Genomic DNA, 22,607 nt, shown 5'->3' on the forward strand with positions numbered 1-22,607 from the left:
AATACAATATACATTTTTATTCATCATCTAAAAAGTTTGAATAATCCTGGAAAATTCTCGAATTTACCGAGCAAGATTAAGTTCTTAAAATCGTCTTCTTTTTTTTTAATAGTATTAGCTAACAAGTGAATCATCTAAATGCTTTTACTGTAGGCCTATCGGTAATTGAGAAGAACATTAATCAACATTTACTGTAATATAGTTTAGCATTTTGACCACTTTAATCATCTAAAGGTGTGTCTCTTACCGTGAGGTTGAAACCCTTTGTTTTCTTTTCCACTTCCTTTCTTCTATTCTCAACTACACTGCGCTGCGCCAATCCCACTTTATTTTCCTCACAACCGTGCCAACAAGTTTATTTTGCAGGCATCTCCGTGAATCAATATGCATAGTAAGATGGAGGAGTTGCATGAGAAGAGGGGTAGGAGTCAAAGCACAGAAATTAAGACTAAAACCACTGCTTTAGATCAAATAAAATGTTATTTTTTTTATGTGACATTGAGAATCTCGGACCCCCAGGCATGGTAAGATGGCCCCTGGGTTGATGGTAACGCAACCATAGTTGCAAACAGTGATTTCATGTTACATGAAGTGAAGAGTTAATTGCAGACAAGCAGGGGAAACGAAACATGTCACCCCGAGACAACGGGGAACTAATGAGAGCATGGCGGTGACAGGCAACAGTGATGAGAACAGACGTAATTGGGTTAACGTAGCTGCTGTTAGACTTAGCGGGTCTTATGGGATCTCTGCAGTGGTCTCAGCGGATGCTGGGCGTAACCTGCTTCGCTTTGGGACACAAAATGATTATTTAGAGGAGATAACTAAAGATAGTGAAGTTGAACATGTATAAAACACATTTTTTCCCAATTATTTTATTGAAGTTTTTTTATTGAAAGATTGCAAAATATGTTTACAGTTCACCATCTTGATGCACTTTAGAATAAATTCTGACGCTTCTGTCTGGAACTGATTCATCATGGAAGCATACAAACTGTACATTTTATGCCATTGTCGTGTCACATACACGCTTTACAAGAACACCAGTGGTTTCTGAGTGGCCCAATTGCTGTGTACCATTCTGCCATGGCTATAGTTCATACTCTGACCAGTATCAAGGCCAGCTCACAGTGAAATATGTACTGTACAAGTTATACATAAAATAACAAGGATCACGATGCAAAGATGCAGGACAGGCTTGAAATCGGGATCCGGCCACCTCAGTTCTTCTTGTGGAGAAACTTCATTTTGCTTCCTGGGAAAGTCCAAACAAATCATAGTAATTAGTTACTGGTAATTATGTAATACAATTTAAGAAATCTACAGTCAGCACACTTTTAAATGAAATGGTTAATGACTAATTGTATTTTCCTTTTCATTCAGTCAATAGCAGGACAACCACTCACAATCACAATCACACCTATGAATAGTTTGCATGCATTCAGGATGTACTCATTGCTTGTAACGGGCCTTCAGACACCTCACCAAGGCCTTTGAGGAACTTGTTGACGCCACTCTGCTCCGTGTCTGGCAGCTCCTCCAGGTACTGATCCACCCTCTGCTCGAACAGACCTGTCACAGTATAGCCACTAGAGGTCAGTACTAGTTCAGCGGAAAGCATTACAGTTCCAGCACAAAGCAGGTCAACACTGAACAAAGTGAAAATATGCAAAGTCCTTTGAGCTTTTAAAATTCAGCACACAAGTAAAAAGATGTTACTTTTTTTTTCACTACTGTATGACATGTCTGCCTATTAGTAGGGCAACTTTGGCATACTAGTACACACAAGTTGAATTCTATAGTCATTCTACTAGCGTAATGAAAAGTCTTACTAGTGAGGACAAAGCGCATACTAGCACAGAATACCTTTGGCACGAGTCTTCCTCAGCTCTCGATCTTGAATGAAGCCGGCGAACATCTGCGACTCCATAAAGACGCCCAGGAAGCGGCGAATACTCTTGGACGCCACAGACTTGCGGAAGGCCTCTCTCTGGAAAAGGCGCTCGCCGCGTTCGTTCTGGGTGATGAACAGAGAGTAGTGGCCGATGGTCTCGAGGAAGAAGCGAATAAAGGCCTCGGACACCAAACTGTTTAACGAGTTGTACTCTGCAAACACACAAAAGGGGAAAGTAAATTTGGATGGCAGGTTGAGACGTTTGAAAGGAAAGAATGGGTCTTTAAGTAGCTTGAGAGCAGCCATTTTTTAAGGAGAAACAGAAGTTTGGCTCAACTTGGCAATAAAATGCACCCGCTGCTCTTGACAGCACAGTGCAGATTCAGGGACACCACTCATAAATTCTCCGAAGCTGATGAACAAATGAGCTCCATTAATTGACACAGTATGTTTGTAACCTTCAGGTCATTATCCCAGTATCTCATAATAATCACAGAAGTGCACGTCCACACAGAAGGTCAAACGACGCTTGACTGTTATGCTTACCTTCTTCTTAGTATTTTAAGAACACAATTGATTTGAACTTATCCTAGAGTTGTGAAATTGAATATACTTAACATTAATGTAGCCAGTAGTAAAACAAAATTAGAAGCTAATGAAGCGAATTAAGCTAATAAAGGTACCGGTACAAAATTTTCTGGTATAATACCATGTCATGGGATCAATGTTGTTTAATTAATCTAGTTTTTACATTACATTAATGCTATCAATAACAATATGAGAGGTGTCTTGGCTGATCCACCATCTTTTTTTTTTTTTTAATGGTATTGCATATTTTTAAAATTATTATTACCATCTGTTTCATGTTGCACCAATAGACCGGAAAAAAAAACATAATTGTGAATGTACTTTGCACTGACGCTGGCGATAAAATCCATTTTGATTCTGAAAATAGGTGATGTAGGGTTGCCATGGCAACCGCTGCTGGAATACCAAACAAATCCTGGTCCTGCTTGTCGTAGTAAGTAATAGTAGTAACTAGTTGAAAACAAAACAGTTAAGCCATTTAAGGGCATAAAATGTTCCATTTCAAAAAAATGTAAGAAAATAAATATACAACGCTGAAATATCATAAATCTGTCTGCTAGAAAAGTGGGGAAAAAAAGGCAAGAAAAGCCTACTAGAACAGCTGAGCTTGAGTGTTTGTCGGAATTTTAAGAGCGAAAACTGTGGCAGACCATTTTACACGAGTTTGAATGTGAAGTTTTGACATGGATTATATTGGTTTCATGTTTTTAATCACAAAACCCTGGCATTTGATTAAGGGTGTGTAGACTTTTAATATTCACTGTATAATGTAGATTCATTAAATGCATTGTGTGATGGTGAAAGTGGGGTTTTTGTTTCTGATGTAACATACAAGTCTAACCTTTTGAAAATAATTTCCAAAATAATTATGCTTTCCACAATATTCAATTTTATTGAGATGTGCCTTTACACTACTCATCAAGCAGTGCAACTTTTTTTTTTAAACTATACAGAAGCTGTTGTTCTACTTAACATGGAAAGCATCAGTCACAGTGTCACAGTGCAATGGTTTGTCACTTATTTACCTTCGTCCGACTCGCTGTCTGAGTCCTGACTGATGATGTCATTCCTCTGCTCCAGCGCTTGTTCCAGAGCTGCTTGAAGTTTCCGTGGCAACAGCGAGGCCTCGTCATCCATCTATAAACAAACGTATAAAAAGACAAACGGCACAATCACTGGCGATAAACAACATTTTACAAGATGATTTTCAACGTGTTTCACAGCCTTGTTAAATAAAGTTCTTCCTCCACGTGTTAAAAGACAAACCTGTCTGATGAAACGGTCAGTTCCCAGGTCCACCATTAATGCCTGATGACAAGGAGAAAAAAGTCAGGAAAAAAATGGCATCTCCTCACTGTTGTTTACACTCACCAAGGACATCCTAAAGACATCTAATACAATACTTGTATCAAAATATCTGCTTTTACAAACGTCAGTTGGCAACATGGAGAGCAACGTGGATGTTGAGCAGATGTGGCTGATAGCCATTGACAGACAAATCCACACTCTGTCAGAATGTAGCCGCCAACACTTTAATGCTCACCACCTGCTTGTACGCGTGTGTACTTGAAATAATACATTGAGGAGAATATTTCACTTCCCTGTACTGGATTTCTTAACTCTTACATACTTCTCATTTTCACTGTTATAATAATTATCTCTGTAAAAGTCTGAACTACATAGCTACCGTATTCATATCTCAAAGCACCATTTACTATTGAAATGAATGGAAATGCCATTAATCCGATCCTGCCTTATCCCCAAAAAAGCAACAACAAAAAGTTGTAGGCTAATGTGTATTTAATGTATTTAATTTTGGTGCTGCACTGTTTCGTTTTAATCCATTGACTATAAAGCACCACAACACAGATGATAATTAGCATTAGCATTAAGCTAACGGTCTGAAAGGCTAAACTATGTACATTTTTAAAATCCCTGTTGTGTAGTTATCATGTATTTTCATTGCTGTCAAATGTCAAAACACTTTAAATTTGATCTGAACACTATCTAAGGGTTTTTCTTGTAAATGAAGCAAAAACTGAGTGAGCAGGAGCCCAAAACGTGCTGGCTGGTGCTACATTGCTTCAGGCACAGTGCCAGCTGGACATACCTTGTCCAGCTGTATTATCTGTGTGAAATATTGTGTACAGGTACAATGGGGATGTAAGGTCTAGACGAGATTTTAATAACTCATAAACACACAGGACAATTTTGCCATGTGCAACAGTTGTATGACTGTATTAAAAAAGTATATACACTTGAAGACACAATAATATTCTGACTCAATTTAGAAGGTAGTGAGGTGAGAACAAAGACGCTGTACTCACTTCTTCAACAGGCAATTCTTTGAGCTTCGGCAAGGAGCTGGACAGCAGCCCCACCAGGAAGGGGGTGGGACAGCAGACAATGTCCAACATGGACCCAGGCAGCACAGGGATGAAGGTGTGTTGCCAGGAGAAGGGGTAGAGCAGAGCCACCACGGCGTGCATGCAGCTGGACAGCGTACTGATGGGGAGGAGATAGACAAGCACAATTTCATCACTGCATTGCACAGGCCACACCACAATATTAATGATGTTTTGTTTGCTCACAGGGCTTGAGATGAACACCATTGGACAATGAGTAAAAAACAAAACAAAGAAAAAACATACTGTCATCACAGCATTTTTCATATACTGAATGGCAGTACAATGATACTCAGTAGAGCTGAAACCTCTGCCAAGGCCAGGGTTGCAAAATTCTTAATTTGCAAACTTTTCTCGGGGGTTAACAAGTATGTATGGGACTAAATGGGGTGCCTGTGAACATGTTTTTTTTTTGCCTTCCTAGAATAAAGTGCAATTGCACATCTATTACAGTAGGTGGCACTGTTAAAGTGTTCACAAGAAGTATTAGCACCTTTGAAGAGGCATACTTACAGCAATTTTATAGACAAATTATACTATTTATAGTCACAGCGGAGAGTTGGGACAATATATGTTCTTCCCTGGGGGGGATGCGTAATAAAAAAATAATTGAGAAACACTAATTAAAATGTTTACACTTTTTATTTAAAGCTACTGAATGCAGAAATTTAATTTCCAGAGCCGTATAAAGAGAGAGTTTAGCCAACTCGGTTTCAGCAGGGTAACAAGATGGCGTCCATATGTCATGTGACCAGCAGTTGACCAATCACAGCATGAATTCATGCTGTGATTGGTCAACTTCGAATCCCTACTGCCACCTGTGGCCAAAAGACGAAACTGCAATTTTACTTTCTTCATATACTGTATACAATGTGCACATCACGTCACATCCGCAGACTGACAAAGAGGGCGGGAAATTTGAACCCGATATCCTGTCTGAAAACTATTGGCCAGAGGCTTGCTAAGGCAATAATCTACTAATTAAAAATGTCATAAATGGTGAAATAAAAAGGCTATTGTAAAGATATTTTGGGCCAAATTGTTCCAGTATAGCTTTAACTCATTCACTGCCATGAATTCATTAAAAAAAAAAAAAGATTATTAAAAATTAGAGGCAAGAGGCGATTCATTTTTTCAAATTGTTATTAATCACATGACTTCACTAGTTAACTATCGATTAATCACAAATTCTTTATGTTCTAAATGTACAATAAAAACATTCTAGGTTTTCATACTCTTGTTAACAAAAGTGGGGGGAAAATAAAACTAATAGAAATGGTTCAAATGAATTTTTGACGTTTATAGCCGTCAACGGCAGTGAATGAATAAAAAAAAAGAGAAAGAAAATATTATTAAAAATTTGGAACATCAGGTGATTAAAGTTTTTAATCGTTATTAATTGCATGACTTCACTAGTTAACTCACAATTAATCACAAATTGTATGTACAAAACTAAATAAACAATAAAAAAAATCTAGATTTTCAAGAAAAAGGGGGAAAAAAATTATGTTTAACTAATAGAAATAGTTCAAATGATTTTTTGCCGTTTATAGCCGTCAATGGCAGTGAATGAGTTATGAAAAATAATCCAAAAATATCTGTAATATGTAATATTTTATAGTATTATTTAAAAAAAATATATTTTTAAATAATTTTATACTTTAATCAAAGAAAATACTAACGCTTCAACATTTTTAGGGACTTTTTTTTCAGGTAACATGTGATAGAATATGTGTCAGGCCCAAAAAAAAAAGTGCAGAACATATCGCCTCACACTTGACCCGTTTATTGACTGCTATCATAAAGTGAAGCACATTTTGTGTGTGAAACCATCATGTCAGCGCACATGGATGCAGAGGAGTTAGCATGATGAATTATTGAGTCACGTCCACTGGACATGCTGTGACAGTTAAATGGGAGCCCAGCTGACGCAAATAGCCCCAAAAATGCTGCAGTTCTGTTCCCCTTTGACAGCTGCGGTATAACATCCAGATCCCAAATAGCAGCCCATCTTTCTCACGATCCGTCACTTGTTGACAGTGGCTGACCCTCCTCCTTCTCTCCCTCCCCCCTCGTCCGCTACATACGGTCCAGTCTGTTTCACAAGAGAGTGAAAATAAACTGCAGGCCCGATCACATACACACACACAAATAGCAGAGCACCAACAAATCAGTATGGATCAAGAACAAGACCCGGGGATCAAACATGGTATGCAAACACACCCCACTTGAGATACACTTTTAATGAGAAATGTCTCTCTGTGCTCGCTGTCATCAACAGTCAGCATAAACAAAAGTTGTTCTCTTCATGACAAACACATACACACACACACAGCCCAGTGAAACATAATCAATCTGTACTGATAAACCATGAGAGCATGTTCCTATTCACTGCGGTTTTTGGAGTCAAACGACCAGCTCTAAATTATGTTTTCTTCACAGGGTAAAATTAAATTGCATTGGTTAAAACCCAAATTATAGTATTTTAAATAAATAAATAACATGGAGGACTTGCATGTTTTGTTTTGACCTGTGGAAGCTTTGATAATTCCTAACAGATCCCGTCCCAATAAGGACTGACGGGGCACACATCTTGGAGAAGCTTCGCCACAGGCTAAATGTAGACATACACACGCACGCGGTGATACCAAAAGGATCAGTTTCATTAAAGTGCCCCATACTACCACCACACACACCGCTGCAGTGAAAACACTCATACGCATACATAACTGTGTCATAAAAACAGTAACACACTAAAAACAACATGACTCCGTAAGCATAAAATCAAAGTAAAGCAGAACTTTCAGACTTTATTTTTACAATATACTGTAAGTCCATTTCTACCCCTGTAAAGTTTTAATAAAACGGATTCTACTTCCTCTTTGGTCTGTTTGATCAGACCATCAGATCAAACTAACCTCATCTAGGTTGTCTCAGTGCACTTCCAAACAAATGCTGGCACAGTTTGACAAAATTATCCCACCTCACTCCATCTAAACCAGCTGCCAAATTAACCAATCAGACTAGACTCTAATAGTATAATGATGATGTATCTACAGGTTTTACTATCTTTGTGGGGCCATCTCATTGACATAATGCATTTCCTAGCCCCTTCCCCTAACCCCAACCATCAAAAATGATTGCCTACCCCTATTCCTTACCCTAACCTCAACCATAACCCAATTCAAACCTAAACTCTAAAACCAAGTCTTGATCCTCAAAAAGAAGTCTTGAGTCGTGAGGACCGGCCAAAATGTCTTCACTTCACAAAAATGTCCTAAATCTGTTGGTTAAAGATGTATTTTGGTCCTCACAATGTAGTATGTACAAGTACACACACACACACACACCAAAAAAAACATGGTGGGGCACAGAGAAACCATGTAAGGAAAGGCACCCAGGAAACACTGGAGCAAAAAACTAAAAGACAAAAAATGAACTGGGAACTAAGTAAATAAATAAAAGGGGTTAAAAAGATCATTTAAATGCCAAACTACTGTGAAAAAAAAAGTGTGTCTTGTGCCTCCTCTTAAAAGTATCAATAGTCTCTACGGACCTGATTACATAGTAGGTGAGGGCCTTAAACACGTCTTCAGTTTAACGTGCGTGGTTAGAATTACAAACACAGCTTTGTTATTTTATTATTGACAAAAAACAACATTTCCAGATGTTGTGTTTCACTCGCTATTCCACGTAGAAAATGTTCTTCCTGTTTACATACAATTGTAGTTCAGTGTGGGAAAAAAATTGATCAGCAGCTCTCAATCTCCTTTACATGAATTCTCCTCACGGTTACAGCCATCCTTCCCATTCAAATAGCTTCCCCGTGCGTGCTCATATGAAAACAAGAAGAGGATGATGGAGGCTCTCTAAGGGGTGGGAGGAGTGGGGCGAATATGCAAAGGTTGTCGGTAAGTGTGCGGGCGTAAACTGTGATGAGAGCTGCTGATGTGAAAATCAGCTGGTCTGCCTCCTCTCTTTTCGAAGCGTTTTTCACAACACATGTTTTGAGTGTGTAGATTTCACTCAAGCAACAGCACATATATTAAGTGCATTAAATTTAATACACATCAAGTTATATTGCTGATTGGAAAATGGTCCGACAGCAGTGATCACACTCAGAACACACTGCACCAGGTCCAATTACTAGCAAACAAAGTGATATGCTACTATGGGTTTTATTATTGGCACAAGGGATGGTGAAACCCAAGCAGTCCAACCCTTGATGAGTTCAGCATGGCCATGAGAAAGCCATTGTTTCAACAAGCTCTCAACAGTCCTCCTTTTTGCTCTTGCTCCTTCATCACATAACCTCCTTGCCATCTGTGTTAATGCGTGGCCACTTTGCATCAAGATTTTGACACATTATTGACATGTCATCTGTAATAAGAAAGGTCAGACACCTATCAGGAAGGAACGTTGAACAGACGTTAAAACAGAGGAACACGCCAAACAGAGATGGATGACTATCAAAGCAATTAGCAGTATTAAGGAAAGTATGGTGAAAAATAATATTAGAGCCAAAAATCAGCAATCTTGTCTTGCTATTCATTCTGTACTGACTCTATAATCTTTTGTTGAACAAATTTAGACATTGACAATTATTTGTTTTAACAGGATAAAATTAATGTTTGTAAAACTGCAGCTACAAGTAAATGTTTTTTTCAAATGGATTTATTGAGTTTTGGAAAAGAGTTCTTCAAAATTGTACCTACACCAGTAAGCCAGGACAAATAGCTATGCCTACACAATCTTCTCAGGTTTGATTAACGCTGTCATAAATGTAGTCATGTATTAATATGCACTAGATTTACTTTTATAAAGTCTACATGCCCATGTTAAAATGCCAAGTTTTGGTGATTAAAAATTTGAGACCAATGTAGACTAGACTATAACTTGTACAACTCAATTGAAAAAATTAATGAAATAACTATGATTGTATAGTTGCAAAAGTGTGCACACCCCCTCACTGGGTATGTGAGTATGTCTTCAACATTAATCAATCACATTCAAACTCACAGCCCACACCTGCCACGATTTCAAGAACCTTTGAATAACACCAAATAAATTCCAGATGTTCTAGTAGGCTTTTCCTGACTCACTGCTGTTTTCTAGCAGAAACCTGAAGTATTAATAAGGGTAAATGGAGTGCACTTGCGTACCACTTTTATTTACACCATAATAGGCTAAAACTAAAAAAATTCCCGCAGAAATTTTAAATGAGACTGCTGACTTTTGCAAGGTGGAAAGCCGCATGTGCTGAACAGTTTGTACACTTGTAGTTGTAGTAGCAGTAATTGTAGTAGCAGTAGTAGTTGTAGAGCTTGCAGTAGTAGTAGTATTTGTAGTAACTGTAGTATTAGTAGCAGTACTTGCAGTTACTTGTAGTACTACTACTAGTAGTAGTAGTACTACTACTAGTAGTAGTAGTAGTAATACTTGTAGCTGTACTTATAGTAGTAGTAGCAGTACTTGTGGTACCTGTAAAAGTGTAGTACTTGTAGTAATAGCACTTGTAGTGCTTACATGAGTACTTGTAGCAATATTAGTAGTTGTAGTACTTGTAGTAGTATGAGTAATAGTACTTGTACTTTAAGTAGTAGTATTTAGTAGTAGTAATAGCAGTACTTGCAATACTACTACTACTACTACTAGTCCATTTACTAAGTATTATCAGTACAGTAACCTCATAATTATATTGAGTGTAAAAAAATAATAAAATTAATCATGATGACTCATTTTTGCACACAAAGCAAAAAAAAGGTATTCTCTATTTTTCTCTTTATACCTATAATTGGGTTATCATTCCCCAAATTAACCTGACAACCATGAGCGTTTGCTTACATAAGCGTAACACATGCAACAAACATCCAGCCTCTGCAAGTTGATTCAGTTTAGCGAGGGTTAGTTGACATAGCTGATGGTGATGTCATCCGATTAAACACTCGACATGCAAAGAACAAATGATCTGTTGAAAAGAAATTGCCCTTGAAAGTGTGTGAAATTCCAGTACAATAGTTACATGCAGACAGTATGGCTACAAAACAAAGAACTATTGTTTCACTGCTTTTCCTCTCACTGTTTCCCTTTTTTTCTGGATGTACATTTTCAGGGAAAGACGCATACATCATATTCCGCTGAGGAGCTATTTGGGGAATGAATAATGCAACAAAACCCCAGAGGGAGCAGCCCTTTTATCATGGCAGTCATTAATGCGGCATTGATGTAAGAAAATAAGAGCTCTGCACGTAAGCACGCTTACTAATCCAAACACAGGCACATTATTCAGCAATTCCACCGACTGTGTCGTTAAGACTTGCAGATTTCAAAATTACAGATCGCTTGTAATTGTATGATGCAAGTTGTGTGACTCAAGATCTTATCTCCTCTGACGACAGCCGTTCAGTTTCGTGCTTTCTTGCCAACACTCGCACATGTGGGCTGCCGGGCACGGCTTCAGAAGACGAATGGTGGCGGCCGAGCAGCACACAGGAAGTGCATTCCGTCCCCTGTGCAGTCACGGCCCTCACCAGTGTTTGTTTAAACTGGCCTCTTGTGCATGGAGACTCGCATCTCCTCCCATTCCACCCTTGCCCCCAGCGCTACAAAAACGCCTCCCGAGTCCCGAGCCTGCGACAAGTTGACACGGCGGGTCCCTTGAGACCCCTCATGACTCATTGTGTTCGACTGAAAGAATATGAGTGCCGTATTTATCTTTGCCCATTTATTTTTTGGTTACACTTTCCTGGTTCATGGAAGATGACGTAGGACGTTTCCAAGATTGAATACTGTATTTGTGTCATAATGACGCACATGGCAAACACTCCACTTGTGTAATCAGCTCCTTTATCTGGATCGCCACCTAAATCTAACAGCCGTTGCCCTGACCCATGAACCACCTTTCAATATAGTTTTGTGACAATCAGGTACTATAGTTCATACGCAAACAAAATTTGGGGTTAAATTGAATTTTCATTTGTGAGTAATGAGCATAATCTGTCTGAAAATTGAGGAAAATAAGTAGAAGTATTTGCCATTTCTACTTACATTATCAAAATTATTCATACTCATAATAGGCTTTTTCACTCATACATTTTGATAAATTATACATTTAGCACTTTGGCTATGCCTCTATTAGGAAAAGCACTAACTAATTTACAACAGTCAAAAAAAGGTGGTTGGCATCATTAACACCGGAAGTCACTGATAACTTTTTTTTATTGCATGGCTAGTTCCATAAGTTTTTTTAGGAATATTATAAATATCTGTCCATACACTGTAACCATACCAAATACTGCAAATGTGTTCAAAGTATGTGCTTCTAATTATATTTTTATTATATTATATGGACGATGACCAAACTTTCGACCTTTTCTGCAAGGGTTTTAATTTCTGAAATAGTATTTGAGTATTTGTGAACCTACGACGGGGACCCTCACCTGAGTTTATCAGCCACAAAGATGACCCTGCGCTCCAACAGCAGCGAGGCAAAGACCCGAATAACCTGGCGAACACCGAGGCAACCAAACAGACTGTCAAAGTCCACGTGCTCCAGTCTGGAGTCGGCGGGCCGCCTCAGCTCGATGACCTGAACAACCACAGAGTTAACATCTAGGTGTTAAAACCAGATAACATCACACATGAGAAACTACAAGAGGCTTTCACCGAGTTTCCTTTCAAATGAGAAATACTAAAAGCACTTAATGTGTGCCATGAAACGAACAGGTTGTGTTCTGACCTCATTTCCTGCACCAGGCAGAAAAGTCTTGACTTTGATGAGCTTTCCGGGGGCAGGAAAGGGCGACTCCATCAGGCTCCTCATGAAGGGATAGACCAGCGCTGCTGATACACCTCGCCGCCGCTCGACCTCATCCAAGATCTAGACAACAGAGAAGTATCAACAGTATGGTATCAATTATGGACATCATGGTGTATCTTTCATTGAATAACACAATGCCTGCTGCACGATAAATCATATTGTTGTTGATACACTATAATAAGGTTTGAGTATTGTTTTGAATTTGCCACTACATCGCAGTTCACCTGCTAACACCGCTGCTGAATTGCAGTTTTTTAAGTGATTGTTTTTTTAATAGGTTTTTACGGTACTGCATACAAATAGCTTGAAGCAAGCACACTGTCTCTTATTTTGAGAACCATGCAAGTGTGAGAGCCATATTTTCATTTTCTCAAAGTGATTTTAAACTATTCCTTGACTATGATCTTATAATAAGTGCGTTTTGTTAAGTTTAAATGTGTTTAAAGGGTGTGGGTAGTGTAAAACTATGCAAAAAAATTATATAGTCTCGATGTAGCGGTGCTTCAGCTACTGCAGATGGGTTTGGAATTTATCCCTTGCAATAAGCAGAGGTTCACTGTACACTGAATGTTTTTTTTTTTGTACAAATTGTATATTAAACATAATCAAAAATATATCATCCGTAATCAAAAGTAATATGAACTTCGACCGGTTGACTTTAATACTGCCATGAGTGTCCTCGTTCAGGTTTCTCTCATTAACTTTAAATTTCGGCATGACAACATTTAAATCTTATCATGATACTTGAAATCTCATCTTGTCACTTTTCTTTTCTCTATCTCTCGATAGGCGACCCTAATAATCAGTTGTAGTTTTGGTGTGCAAACAATAACTCTGCAAACCAGAAACTAAAAAAATAAATAAAATAATAAAAATAATAATAGTAATAAGAAGAAGAAGAAGAAGAAGAAGAATGGACACACATAGAGCTGAAGTTCAAAATTGAGCCAAAACCACACACACACACACACACACACACACACACTCTGCTTATCTCGGGTACATGTGTTTGAATGTACTCACTGTGGAGAACAAGTCAAAACAGCCGAGCCTGCTGATGACACAGTACACTTCTGGAAGGCGAGGTCCTTTACCACTCGGCTGAAAGAGAAAAAGATCCAGTTGAACAGCAGCGATGACAGACTTATCAGCTTTAAAGGAGGAAAGGGTTGCAAAGGTTGAAATGCACCTAAAAATCGAACTCTGACTGATCATGTTGTTTATAGATTGTCACTGAAATCTCAAATCTATTTGAGGTGAGCCACTTCCTAAACACAGGTGCTTTATCTGCTGCTATTGATGCTTATCTACCTTCATAACATATAGTACACTCGCAGGCCGAGACGTTCCTCGAGACGCTCACACAAGGCCTCAAGAAACGCCAAACCTCGTGTCCATATTAGGTATACCATTTTCTCTTGTTTCTCCTCTGCCTTTCCGAATGGATGATTAAATCAACTGTGTGGAGCTTGATTCAAGTGCTCAGGAATGCTCACTTGCTGCCAACTTGCTGGACAGACGGAGGGAGGAAACAAAGCCACCGAAGGAGAGCAGCTCACCGCTTGTTCTACCTTCATTAAAGTCTTCGATCGACATTCATCCTAGCTCATCATTGGAGTGAAATACGAGTGGAGGAATTCACTACATTAAAATTCTCAGTGACCTTTTGAACATAAACATTCGCAGTATGACTAAATCGCAAATTCTACATCATGAAGCTCGGTACCCGCAACTTAGAAACTGGGCAGGCAGCTCAATAAAAAAAAAAAGTTCAAAGAGCTCTGTGGCCTCATTATGAAGATGAAATGTCCTTAAATGACAAAGTTGAGATCTTTAATGGTTTCTGTTGGTTTTTTCTTCCTCATATGCTTATAAACTTAACGAGACTCAGCCACTCTGTCCTGAGCACACAACTGACAGCAAGTAAAAACTCCCCGAGTCCCCGCGAGCAAGAAGCAGACAGGATCAGACGGCCATCTGGCTTGATCAGAAGGTGAACGACAGGCCAAATTCTGCAACGTCTTTGATTTTGTTATTTCAATGACAAATACTGCTATTACTAATTCGCTATATTTATCTTTGTTTCAAACATCTTGATGAAGAAAGGTACAGCGGTTAGTTCTGACTAAGCTTTATTGTAGTTTAGTCGTAATTATTTTTGGCCATCTAGGATTAGAGTTCCAAAGTACATTACATGTATATTTCATTTACCTTATTTTAATTTTAAGTTGGATACAAAGGATATCCCAAAATGCTCAAACAAATTTCGATTTGAAAGCCTGAGCATGGGTTAAAAAATAGGGCCCAAATGATTCATTGATCTGCCGATTTGATCCGCCGATATTGGCTCTTAAAAATCAGCAAAATTGGCCATTTAAAAAAATGTTTTGCCTATTATATATTTTTTATGCATTAATTAACACATTACAACATAAAACACATATTGACATTGAAGCCTCCCACCCCCCCAAAAAAATCCTTAAAACCCCCCCCAAAGAAAGCAAACTGATTTCTGTCAATTATGACCTCAGCTTCCTCCATCTATATGTCATACAAAATCTTCACCAGTTTTCTCGCATTGAGAAAAATTGAGAAAAAGTTCAGAAATCGCCTTTTATGTCGGATTGTCTTATTCAAACTTATGCTACTTTGAATGGTTTTGTTACCATTTTCATTCATGCTAATTAGCGGAATCATTTTAAGCTACATGATTCACACCAATGTACGGTACGAGTGTATTGTTTTTTTTTACACTATATTCATATGTTTATCTTCCTCCAAGCCCAGAAAATCAACTATGGCGTCACTGGAAAACCCTATCTCACGCACTAATGAAAATGTCTGTCACAACAAACATGGCTCAGCAGGGTGCAGAAGCACTGAGAGGGTGGGGAGGTGAACGGTAGCTGACCAGTAGGCGTCTGCAGTAGCCGAACCTCCTGCTGCCGTCTTCTCCAGTCAACATGAACGAGAAGGTCTCACTGTAGCATAGAACAACAATTGGCATGTAGTGGGGGCTTCATATGAAAAACAGTCTAAGGTATTATTTTGAAAAGTCACAAATTGTAATGGGCCAAAAAACCTGTAACCGCTTTGAAATTACGACATTTTGACAGTGAATATGGCTTATTATGAATAATTATGTATGATTTACATATTTTTGTATTTAAAATGTATGTGTTAAAATACACACTCGGCCATACCTGGAATACTCCGTCACGGGATTCCAGTCTTTTGCATCAGGGAAGCAGAACTGAGGAATAGCTTTGAGCCTCTGTTCTGCCTCCCGCATCTGCTTGGTGAGCCTCTCGAGCTGCAGGGCCGGAGCAGAAGAAAAGCCATTCAGATCATTTTGACCACAAAGATCTCTGTGTGACATCATTATTTATTAAAACACCTAGACATGGGCAGTGCTTTTGTAATAGAACATTGCCCCGCTGGTTTGACGTCTAATCGTATATAGGAAAACAATCATTAATGCCACTTTGCCACTGCAACTATTTGGCTCACCATAGCTTTACTGTTTTATGATTGCAATTTGGTAGCTACAACACTGAAACCTGATTTACTAAAAGTTTGCCCATACAAACAGATGTGGAAGCTGATCTACTAACCAGGCTTGCGTCTGCCAAACACTCTTAATTATTTTGCACACTGCGGTTTATATTGCACATTGTGCGAGGATTATACGCACATAAGTGAATTTAGCACAACATAATGTGATTTATCAAAAGTCTTTTGAATTTCGCGGGCCTTTTTTTCATCTTGAAATAGTGCATCTGAAAAGAGATGCCAGGATAGTGCGGGAAAAACGGCAGCTGGTATTCCGCTTGTGTAAACATTTTTGAAATCCTGGAAACAAAAACTATTGCAACATATTGTTTAGTTAGTGATTGAATTTGGGAGCCAATCTTAAGAAGGAGGCATGCCTAACAATGACAAAACTCCTTTTAACTCCTTTTAAAATGTACACATTTCACACTGTGTCTGGTTCATTTCAACACGCTTCAACAATTGGTGAGTCCCGGAGTAGAGTTTCGGCTGTTTCAACACTCACAGAAAGGAAACATACTGAACAACTAAACATATTCAATTTCTGTAACTCAGTAATATTAACACTTTTAATTCCATCCTTTTAAATATCATTTTGCACTTACAGTACTCTCCCAAATGTTCCTATTTGAGATCTTAGTAAATCAGACATTAGTTGAGGCGTGAGGTTGCTTTTTGTCGGACCACACACAAGGGAAAACAAATCACTTCAAATTCTTGTCTTGCTAGGTGTAAAATATGCTTGATGAGAGGACTTAGGACGTTCATGCCCTCACCTTGGGGAACTGGTAAGTGACCTCTGGTGAGTAGGAGTTCTTGGTCTGCTTCTTCTTCAAAGACACAACCACAAAATACTCAAATAGTTCTCTCTCCTGCCACTCAATCAGCTGCAGCTCCAGCGTGCGGTAGCTGGGGGCCCGTCGAAGGATGGATTGCAATTTCAACAACCTCTGCGTGTGAGCTAAGGAGGGAAGGGAAAGAATAATATGAAAAATGCAACCTTAGATCATTTTCCAGTAAATCAACAAATGCAATTTCTTGACTTGACTTCAATTGGTAATGACAAACTGTAAACATTCCGAAATCTTGATCAAAGTCACATTAACTGCTAAAAATCCCATTCATTTGGCAGAATTTGTAAGGTCAAGAGAGGTCCAATTCACAAAAACAAAACTGACGTGGGAACCTGCACCGACCCTCACAGAAGTCTCACACCTCAGCCCTGGAAAGTGGCGACGTGGTCACTCACCTTTGAACCTGTCATCAGAGTCGCTCTCACTCTCGCTGTTGTCATCTGTGGGGCAGACATGAGACAGACAAGAAACATTTCTTCGGTGCAAAGGGCAATATCACAAGCATGTGGGAAAGACATGGCTAGATCTATTTAAGGCTGTTTGGATGAAAATACCCTCCCCAAAAGAAGAAAAAAATGTCAGACCTACCTCTCAAAGAGGTGTCGAGATTGGTCATGGACAGCTTTTTAAGTCTCTTCTTTCCACGTTTACTGCAGTAAATGGAGTTGATTCTCTGGACCAACTGTAAACAGAACACACTATCTGTAGCGTAATCTCAGCAAATAAAAAAATTAATGACTATTCAAAAGTAATAGTTAATAAAAAAATATCACATATAGTTTAAGATAAAATAATACTGCAGTTGTTGCTACTGAACTGAATAATTTACTCTAAACGAGGTAGGCCTCCTCTCAGAGAACATGAAACCGTCTACCTTGGTTGGTGGTGCGCACCAGTACAATACAAACATTCTGGATTCTATTTTCATGATTTTTTGGCTCTTCTAAAGACTGCGGCGCGCCAAGTGGAAGCTGAAAGCAATTGGTCAGTCGTGACTCCTCGCCACAACACCGCTAGCTTGTTTCCAAGCCAATGGAAGTATGAAAGGCGGACGCATAGTCTGACATTGACAAAACAGAAATTGATTCGCTGGCATTCATGCAGAAGTTCGAAGTGTGCAAAGCATAAATACATCACCACTGTGAAGTGGGCAGCTGCAATGATTCAGAGGGGTTGAGGCACAATTTTGTCAATCACATCTGTACCACACATCAGTGGAGCGCAGAATCTGTCTGCCTGTGCCTTGATCAAATTCGCCAATATCCCTTTCCACCACCTGCGCCACAACTTAGGCCTGGTTTTGCCTAGTCTAAAGTCTAGTCTACTTTCTAGTATTGCACTGAATATTCGGCCACCGAAAATTTTCGGCTCAAAATGGCAAAAATATGCACTTTCAGCATTCAAAATAAAATTCAAGCCAAAAAAATATGGCCAATAGAGAATGTTGTGGTGATGCAAGCAAAAGCCCCTCAAGCGCTTCCACTTTTTCACTTGCATTCTGGTGGCCGTGCTAAATACTTTGGCTAATGTTAGCCCTATTGCTATCACCAGTTTTAAACAAGTAAACACTTACCACTATCTCCGGGTGAATACAGATCTGTGCAGGACGCTGTGTGTGACTTTGCAGTTCGTTCCCAAAGCCGACATGTCTGTGGTGTGGACGCATTTCAATTTATATTGTGCTTTGTTAAAATGCCTGTGCTAAATAGGCCTAAATATTTTATAATAATATTATAATTTTAATTATTTATAATGAATGAAATTATAATAACAAATTGGCATTATTTTTTTTCGGCATTTCGGTTTTTGGCCAAGCATTTCTCATTTTCGGTTTCGGCCCAAAAAATTAATTTCGGTGCATCCCTACTACTTTCTGTCACCAAATTGTTAGGTAGAACGGGGCAAAACCAGTCGACTATTATGAAAACTAGTTTCTGAACTCGCATACGGTGCAACATTTCAGTCGCTTGTGGCAATGTCCTTAGACACTTCTTTCCTCTCTCACCGATGGAACGATCAGTCCCTTTTTCCATGTACCTGATGTTTAGATGCTAAGCCGGTTACATATTTATATTAATATATTTAAAATGCTCTTCATTTTGCTCATACTGCTGCGTCTTACACTGAAGTTATCTGGCACCCCTCACGGGAGGCATGCCTCGCGCTTTGGAAACCACTGCTCTAAATCAAAGCATTGTAAGAATCCAAGAAAACTGGAAAGGAACACAAGTAGGGCTTTGCGAGGGCTAAGCGGAGATGTTTGTGTTGGATCCAGCTATGTGTACCTTGGGAATCCGCCAATGCCTGTGTGAGGCCAGGTTATCACTGGTGCCGCAAAGGCTATCGTCCAGCAGGCCACAAGAGGAAGCTGATCCACCCATCTGCGGGAGGAGCAGCGTTTCATCATGACTGTAGCGTTTGGACAACTGTGACACCCGGTGACTTTTCCGGTCATTGGTGCTCATGAGGCGAAGGGACTGACTGCTGGGTTTGGACGGCAACTTCATGTGATTACAGAGAGGAGAATATGAAATGATTAGTAGCTTGACATTGCTAATACCAAATACATCAACCACAAGATTTACATTAAGTGTTTTTTTTTTATCGAAATGAATGGAAATGCCCTTATTACATTTCAGCCTCCCCCTAAAATAAATAAAATTTTAAAAAAAAATGTTGTAAGGTGTTTTTATAATATGGAAAATAGCACTCTATAATATTTGACTTTAAACAAAATAGAGTACTAACATAATTAAATAGGACATAAAAAAAAAAACAGTCTGTCATTATTTTATGCTTCAATTCAATTCATTGCACTGTGCCATCTGGTGTACCACCGGGGGCCAGTGCAATACAGTCATACAGACCAAAACGAGTAACTACTACTGTCAGGATTCAGAAGCTGCAATATTAGTTGTTTTTGTTTGTTTGTTTTGCGCATTGGGTATATAATGTTTGTGACTACTGTGACATTGTTTTTCTACATGTGTTGCTCCAACTTTTGTGTTTAAATAACTGTTGTCTAAAGGCGACAGTCAATGCTATTCATTCAGTGTTTTGAATACATAACACTTCATTCTCTGCTTTTAGTTTGACAATAAACATCAGCTGGTAGTACCATTTAACAGCTTGAAATCTCTCTTTAGAAGAATTTTTCAATATCTACCAAACTGCTGCTTATTGTGGAGTAAGAAGAGTTGAGTTTACTGCCACCATACAGCGCTCACGACCGTATGATAGCTGATCTCTCGAAAAACTCGTTAGTCAGGTAACTTGCATCTCAAGGCACCACTTTATGAAACTCTTTTCATATTACAAAATAAAAACTGCATGTTATCTGAAAAGTGGCAACCCCATAAAGCTGTTGGTTTACCTGAGGTGGAGAATTCTGCTTCCGGTCCATAGCAGTCCAAGATCTGCTGCTCTCCAAATGAGTTTTACGACCCAAGCTCCTCCTCTTTAGGTCAACATCCTCGTACGGGTTTTCCTTCTCTGCGGACAGGATGTTCAGATTCAGTATATATTCAATTACAGTAAGTTTACTCAGGGATGAAGTCCAAAATTCAGAGCAGACTATGTGGTCAAAAAGGGCAGTTGAGGGAAGAAAGGTAAGTCAAAGGTCATTCCCAGCTGAATCTTGCTTTTTCAAAACAGTTGTTGGCACTGGGCCTCGTAGAACCCAGTGAGCCCAACTTAAGCTGATGAGTCACTGTCCAGGCATGCAAACCGTCTGCTCCACTGAGGAAGAGCAGGCTCATCTTCGTAAAGATGTCTTGGTGTGATAAAACTTTTGTGATAAGTAATTTCCTTTCCTGCAAGATGGTAAATCAGATCAAGTGCAGAAATAGGAAGATAAAAAAAATAAAACAAACTGCTACCCCATTAAATTTGGGTAGAAAGGGCAGTACCATCGACGTAAACGAGAATTGCATTCTAACCAGGGCCTCAGAAAAGCTATTGTTTTCTCTATCTATCTATCTATCTATCTATCTATCTATCTATCTATCTATCTATCTATCTATCTATCTATCTATCTATCTATCTATCTATCTATCTATCTATCTATCTATCTATCTATCTATCATCCCTCCATCCATCTATCCATCTATCTATCTATCTATCATCCCTCCATCCATCTATCTATCTATCTATCTATCTATCTAGCTATCCATCCATCCATCCATCCATCCATCTATCTATCCATCCATCCATCACCGCATCTGCGGCTATGTCAGAAGTTAACAAATTCCCAGTGTGACCTCAAGTGACATACAGAGTAGGGCAATTTTGCTATGGTGTCGGACTAACGCGTCAAACGTTGACAATGCACTAAAACTTAAAGTGCATTAATGTGCACTGTGTACTTGCGTCTCAGTAAGTAAATAATAGTAGAAATGGAAAGAATATGCACATTACAGAGAAATGCAGTCTGACTGAGGGCCAACTTAAATAAAGAGAACATTTGTCATGAGTCCAGGTCAACTTAAATAGCTACACTGAGAAAAGCCTTTTGGCAAGGTCTGACAACTGTGAGAAAGTAAGGGAGTCAAATCAAGCAGAGCATGTACCCCACACTTCAAAACAATAGGGAGCAATATTACAGGCAGATCGCTTATAGTGTAATGGTTCACTGACCTGACTTACCGACAATGTAGCAAAGTTGGGAATCCCTAGTTCTAAGTTGTGTGTGACATTTTTCTTGGCAATGTGGCTAGCACAAACCGCATGGAATCAAATCTTTTCCAGATAGATAAATAAATAAATGTGATATTTATGTTATACAATACGACCATCTTAAGCAATCCAACAAGACATTGTGTTGCCTGCGCATGTAAGCCAATTCAGAGGCAGAGAAAGCATTAGCATTGCAGTTAAGCGTCAAAACTTGCAAACGGATATGATAGGATGGAGCGATGTCCGTTGCCAACTTGTTTTAAATTTCATACGTAGCAACTTTAAAAGAACAAAATGTAATTGTATCTTTCAAAGCAAAAGAAAATAATACAGCTCTTAAATTAGTGTTTTAGGTACTTCCTGAGGGGAAACATGTACTCAGGATGTCAAACAATGGGTGTATGTGGAGCATGTTTACCATTAACCCGCCGCCCCATCTTTGTTCTGTTATTTTAAGGTTAATTTTTAAACTTGAAGGGGAGGGCAGAGACAAGAAAATGTGCTTTCCTGGGTGACATTGCATGTATCATCAGAGTTGAGTAGAATGAGAAAGACTTACTTGGCCCCTTGCGGGGCAGCAACTCTATTAAACTGAAGCAGTGCTGTAATGAGAGCCTGCTGGGAAAATTACATGTCTGTGAAGCAGCTAATGTACTGCAAGGTACTAGTTACTCCTCTCTAACACGCAGTATAATGCAGAGGGTGGACACACCTCAACTCCACTCTGTGATTGAACATCTCTGTGTACACAATGGAATCTCCGGCCAGGGTGAAGCACTGAACAAACTACGTATGTATCAGCTTACCCTATTAAATGAACA

At 39.0% G+C, this 22,607-nt stretch overlaps 1 protein-coding gene across 5 annotated transcripts in view; it reads right to left on the reverse strand.

Moving 5' to 3' along the window:
- Positions 1 to 859: 859 nt before the first annotated feature.
- Positions 860 to 22,607, reverse strand: part of dennd2b (DENN domain containing 2B) — a 44,155-nt gene continuing 22,407 nt past the window's right edge. For all 5 annotated transcript variants that reach the window (XM_077563103.1, XM_077563100.1, XM_077563101.1 and 2 more), the window contains 16 exons: positions 20,486 to 20,604; positions 19,398 to 19,613; positions 17,701 to 17,794; positions 17,508 to 17,552; positions 17,035 to 17,219; positions 15,910 to 16,019; positions 15,618 to 15,687; positions 13,730 to 13,807; positions 12,626 to 12,766; positions 12,327 to 12,475; positions 4,810 to 4,987; positions 3,749 to 3,790; positions 3,508 to 3,619; positions 1,867 to 2,106; positions 1,486 to 1,572; positions 860 to 1,255 (listed from right to left, as the gene is read on the reverse strand). In XM_077563103.1, coding sequence (XP_077419229.1) covers positions 1,221 to 1,255; positions 1,486 to 1,572; positions 1,867 to 2,106; positions 3,508 to 3,619; positions 3,749 to 3,790; positions 4,810 to 4,987; positions 12,327 to 12,475; positions 12,626 to 12,766; positions 13,730 to 13,807; positions 15,618 to 15,687; positions 15,910 to 16,019; positions 17,035 to 17,219; positions 17,508 to 17,552; positions 17,701 to 17,794; positions 19,398 to 19,613; positions 20,486 to 20,604 — 1,901 coding nt within the window. In that variant the 3' untranslated portion in view covers positions 860 to 1,220. The remainder of the gene's footprint in view (positions 1,256 to 1,485; positions 1,573 to 1,866; positions 2,107 to 3,507; positions 3,620 to 3,748; positions 3,791 to 4,809; positions 4,988 to 12,326; positions 12,476 to 12,625; positions 12,767 to 13,729; positions 13,808 to 15,617; positions 15,688 to 15,909; positions 16,020 to 17,034; positions 17,220 to 17,507; positions 17,553 to 17,700; positions 17,795 to 19,397; positions 19,614 to 20,485; positions 20,605 to 22,607) is intronic.

The sequence above is a fragment of the Vanacampus margaritifer genome, chromosome 4, assembly GCF_051991255.1.
Source record: "Vanacampus margaritifer isolate UIUO_Vmar chromosome 4, RoL_Vmar_1.0, whole genome shotgun sequence".
Lineage (NCBI taxonomy): Eukaryota > Metazoa > Chordata > Actinopteri > Syngnathiformes > Syngnathidae > Vanacampus > Vanacampus margaritifer.